The sequence below is a fragment of the Larimichthys crocea genome, chromosome XVI (genome assembly GCF_000972845.2).
Source record: "Larimichthys crocea isolate SSNF chromosome XVI, L_crocea_2.0, whole genome shotgun sequence".
Classification (NCBI taxonomy): domain Eukaryota; kingdom Metazoa; phylum Chordata; class Actinopteri; family Sciaenidae; genus Larimichthys; species Larimichthys crocea.
Window position 1 is genome coordinate 14,956,011 of NC_040026.1, and position 4,637 is coordinate 14,960,647.

General features: G+C 42.6%; 1 protein-coding gene across 1 annotated transcript; it reads right to left on the reverse strand.

Annotated features, from left to right (window-relative positions):
• Nucleotides 1-538: 538 nt before the first annotated feature.
• Nucleotides 539-2,739, reverse strand: six3b (SIX homeobox 3b). The gene is made up of 2 exons (XM_019268012.2): nucleotides 1,714-2,739; nucleotides 539-1,260 (listed from the first exon to the last, which is right to left on the reverse strand). The coding sequence occupies exons 1-2, from the start codon at nucleotides 2,409-2,411 to the stop codon at nucleotides 1,122-1,124; spliced, it is 837 nt and encodes a 278-aa protein (XP_019123557.1). The 5' UTR covers nucleotides 2,412-2,739; the 3' UTR covers nucleotides 539-1,121.
• Between the last annotated feature and the right edge of the window lie 1,898 nt (nucleotides 2,740-4,637).

A 4,637-nucleotide genomic window follows, 5' to 3' on the forward strand; every position in this document is an offset into this window, starting at 1 on the left:
CAGTCTGTTGTCCAGGTCCCTGTACCTTCACCCCAGATGGAGATTGTGTTCAGCTTAGACCTAGACCTCCTGAAGTCCACGACCATCTCTTTTGCTTTGGCCACATTCAAAATCAGGTGGACTGACTTGCATTGACTTATTCTCTAAATAAGAAGTTATAGTAAAGAGTTATATGTATATATTGTTTTATCTTTCATTGTTTCTCTTGTACGGATAGTGCTGTATGTTCTTCTTTCTCTTAAACTATGGTATGTGTACCACTGATGGTGTGTATGTTTTAAATATTATATATAAATATAAAATATAAAAAATATTTTCTTTTGTGCGTACAGTATGTTGTGTTATGAATGAGAAATTAATAAAAAATAAAGTGTTAAAAATGGCCTTATATATGCCTACAACCATACAGATAATGTGTTATAGACAATAAATGAATGAAAACATACACACAGTGGTTGTCATTAAAAAGAGTGGGCACAATAACAGTCATATATTAAATAATTTTATTTATATAAAATAGCAAAACATTTATTCAGCATCAAATTGAACATAAAGTAGGACATCACACACAAACAGTGAACTCTCTTTAAATAAGAAGTAAAGAAACTAATAGTTCATGAACATACAAAGACAGACGGGGAGGTAGGCTTCAGTGCATATTGATTGTCTACAGTGGTGGACATCATCAGGGGTCTAAAGAAACAACAAGTTCCATTTAAAAACAACAACAAAAACAAAGAGAAATATAATTAGAGAAAATAAGAATAAATCTCACTGACGAGTTTCAGTCCTCCCATGTGGGGTCCCTGGGTTAAAGTCCAACAGGAGTCCAGGGCTTCATGTCTGGTTAAACAGGTTTATGGGGACATCAGGTGTGCACCTTCCAGTGATGAGGTTAAAAATCGGCAGCTGGTGATCAGTGAACAAGCAGCATGGAAAAAAAATCTATTATACTCTCAGAAGACAAAATAAATCTTCATGTAACCTGGGATAATATTTAGGCTGGAGCTGTTTTATGCCCTGAACTTTTATTGCAACCCATTCTCCTCCTTTTTCTCTGTCTGGTAATCCACCACGGATCCTCACAGCCACCTGAAGGTCCATCTCATAGATTAAAGGTCTTAAACATCCAAGTCAGAGTCACTGTCCGTTACTGAGAGAAGAGTTTCTCCATCTGCGCGCTCCCCGCCTTCATCTGGACTGCACTCTCCTCCGCTCAGTGAACGCGCACCGTCTGGACACATCCGGTGGTGCTGCAACCTAAAGAAATAAAAAAGAAAAGGTCAGTTAAGGAAATCCTCCTCAATCTAAACAACAAGTTAAATCTGAAAAACAAAACTACTGGAGCCTGGCAACTAAAAATCTTCTGCGCATGTGTGCCAAGCAATTTGCAACCCATTCACGCACGTTTTGCCTTCACCCACAGGGTGATTGACCCACACACTGACCCTGAAGCAAATTATAGAGAGTGAATGGAGAAGAAAGATCGATCAGGTCCAACTGAGAGAAGGAAAACAAAAAGCTACAAGCTGAAAGCCCGTGCGCTTTTACGCATGAATGGCTCTTTTACGCACAACCTTGGCTGCCTGTGGAGAAGAAATTACTCCAACCAGTGACTGAAATTGAGTGGTCGACAATGAGACTGATTACATTTTGGACATGCTGAGTTTTTGATCCTCATTGGAGAACTAATTTCAAGTCAAAGTCACTGACCTGTTTTTGGCTGCTGCCGCTCGGTCTCTTTGTCTTCGGTTTTTGAACCAGTTCCCAACTTGAGTCGGTGTGAGACCGGTTGCGTGCGCCAGCTCCCTCTTCTTCCCGGGATTCGGGTACGGGTCCTGCAGGTACCACTCTCTTAGCAGCCCTCGTGTGCGCTCTTTGAAGCAGTGCGTCTTCTGCTCTCCGTCCCAGATGGTCCTCGGTAAAGGGAACTTCTTCCTCACTCGGTACTTGTCAACCGGTCCAAGCGGTCGCCCCCGGAGCTTCTCTGCTTCCCGGTAGTGAGCTTCGAGCCACATCGCTTGCAGTTTCCCGTGGGAGGCGCGCGTAAAGCGGTGCGTCTCCAGAATGTGATAAAGCTCGCGGAAACTCCCCGTGTGGTAAGCCACCACAGCGCGAGCCCGCTGCACGGACTCGTGCTCAGAGATGGAGTCACGGCCGTCTGCGGTCACCGGGAGTGACCAGAGGAAGCGGGCCAGCCGCTCGATGTCTCCGGTCTCCTCCAGAGTCTCGCAAACGCTGGCGATCTGCGCCGCAGAGAAACACAGTCCCGGGAGAGCCAGAGGAGGACAGGCGGATGGAGCAGGGTCCTCCGGGGACCGAGAGCGCGCCAGGACAGGGGGCCCATCCGCGAAATGGGGCAGGAGGATACGGGAGGCTGAGAGAAAGTCGAGCGGCGATCTGAACACCATCTGGATGACAGAGTGAAGCCGAAGAGGAGTCCAAGTGTGTCTCAGAAACAGTCTGACAGAAATCTGCTGAAGTCAGACTCTTTAGCGCACCTGGGTGCCAGGGAGGGACCCTGAGCCTGGCTCCTGATTGGACATCCTGGAGCTGATGTGGGGTTGTCATGGCAGCACTGTCAATCAAGCACAGAGGATTTATCTCCCTCTTTTTTGAACAGAAGCTGGACACAATGAAGTCTCCCCTGAAGTGTCTTTGTTTTGAGAACCAGTTCATAAAACAGGAAACAGATTTGACAAAAAGTGAAAGAAAGTAACTTAAGGTCCACTTACTGGCTTTTTCCAGAGCTGTTGTTGTTGACAGAAAACATTTCTTATACTTTATTTATATATCACCTTTCAAAACACAGTTACGATAAATAAATAAATAAAAAAACAGAATCAAATGTGACATTTTTATAAGTGTGTTTTTAAAGGACAACACACAGTTTGCAGTCCTGATCTCCAGGTCATTCATAGTCTTGGAGCCATGATGGAGTCAAAATCCTGGGAGCAGAGCTTTGGATGAGCTGGAGACAAGTTTTTTGTTTGTTTGTTTGTTTGTTTGTTTGTTTGTTTGTTTGTTTGTTTGTTTTATTGATGCCTGAAAGCAACGAATTACAGTAATCTAGCCATCTGGTTTTGAATGCATGAAGTGAAATTTCTAGAGAAGAGCGAGTTCTGCTAACTAAATGCATTTAATTTTCTGTGTGTTAGAGATAAAAAATAAAAAATAAACTTTCTCTCTGCATTGTTGTGGAGTAAATTATGTTTTTAATTTTAAAAAACAGAAGATGACAAACAACATTTCAGGGATGCATAGTAACAAATATGTGATTAACATGTTGGGTGATCATCTGTTACGTTATCTAAATTTAGAAGGAAAAGAAATAACGTGACAATAAAACAATAAATTGGTGACCAGCAGTATTTTTATGAACAGAGACAAATTTAGAAAACAGCTGTCCTACATATGAAACCCATTTGGACCAGAACTTATGACTTAATGATGATGTTGTGTCATCCATCCATCTTCTGTAACTGCCCATCCTTATCAGGGCCTCAGGGGGCTGGAGCCTATCCCAGCTAACTTAGGACGAGAGGCGGGGTACACCCTGGACAAGTCGCCAGTTCACAGAGATAACACATAGTGACAAACAACCATTCACACTCACATTCCCACCTACAGACAATTTAAAGACACCAATTAAGATGCAAACTCCACACAGAAGGCCAGAACCGAGGTTCAAACATCACTGCACCACCATGCGGCTCCATGCTACATTAAGTGTTATCATATAAGCATCTCCTCTTGTTGTATATGTTATAAGTATTATGTTATATGTATTTTACTTCTGTGTTCCCCTGTCGCCCCTCTGTGCCTTGGACCTGTTCCTCCTAGTAGCCTGACCTGGGACCTCCCCCACCAAACACAGTAATTGTCTTATCAGTCAATCAATAGTTGATCAATTTAATTACATCTTGCCCCCAGTTACCCTGATTATTCACATGAGGGGTACACACACAAAATCTTAATTTAGTCACCTTTTTTCAGGCTAAACCTCCAGACTCCGGTCCTCATATCACATACTCTTTGTCTCTTTGTCTTTTTTTACTGTGTATTTACCTTTATATATTTGGAGAAACAATCAGACATGAAACCAAACTGAACTTACATCACTGTTTGCTATCAGCTAAATCTCATCACCTCTGTGGTCCTGCCGCTAAGCTGCTTGCATCATTAATAGCAGTAATGTGGACGGTGTGATTGAAAATCTCACCCAGACCTGAAAGCGTATGTTTCTCTAAGTGGTCTCCCGCCACTCTAATCACTTTCTAATCACTTTTATATTCTCTAATATCCATAAGTTCAGAGATAAGCTGCTGCTCCAGCTCCATTCTGTTACCTTGGATTAGTATCCGGCCTATACAGCCTGCTAACATTAGTCTAATAGAGGAGCATATTCAATCAGCATTAACGCATTTTGGTGTCCCTGGGCCATATGCTTTGGAGTGTGGCACCCTCCCTGAAGAGTCAGTGTGTAATAAAAATCAATATAAAGTTGATATTTTGGGGGCTCTGCAAACAAAAACAACTGTAAAACACTTTTATAACTTCACCGTGCACCATCTCTTTTTATTTTGTCACACACACACACACACACAAAATTCAAGCTCTTGTGCGTATGTGTTGGG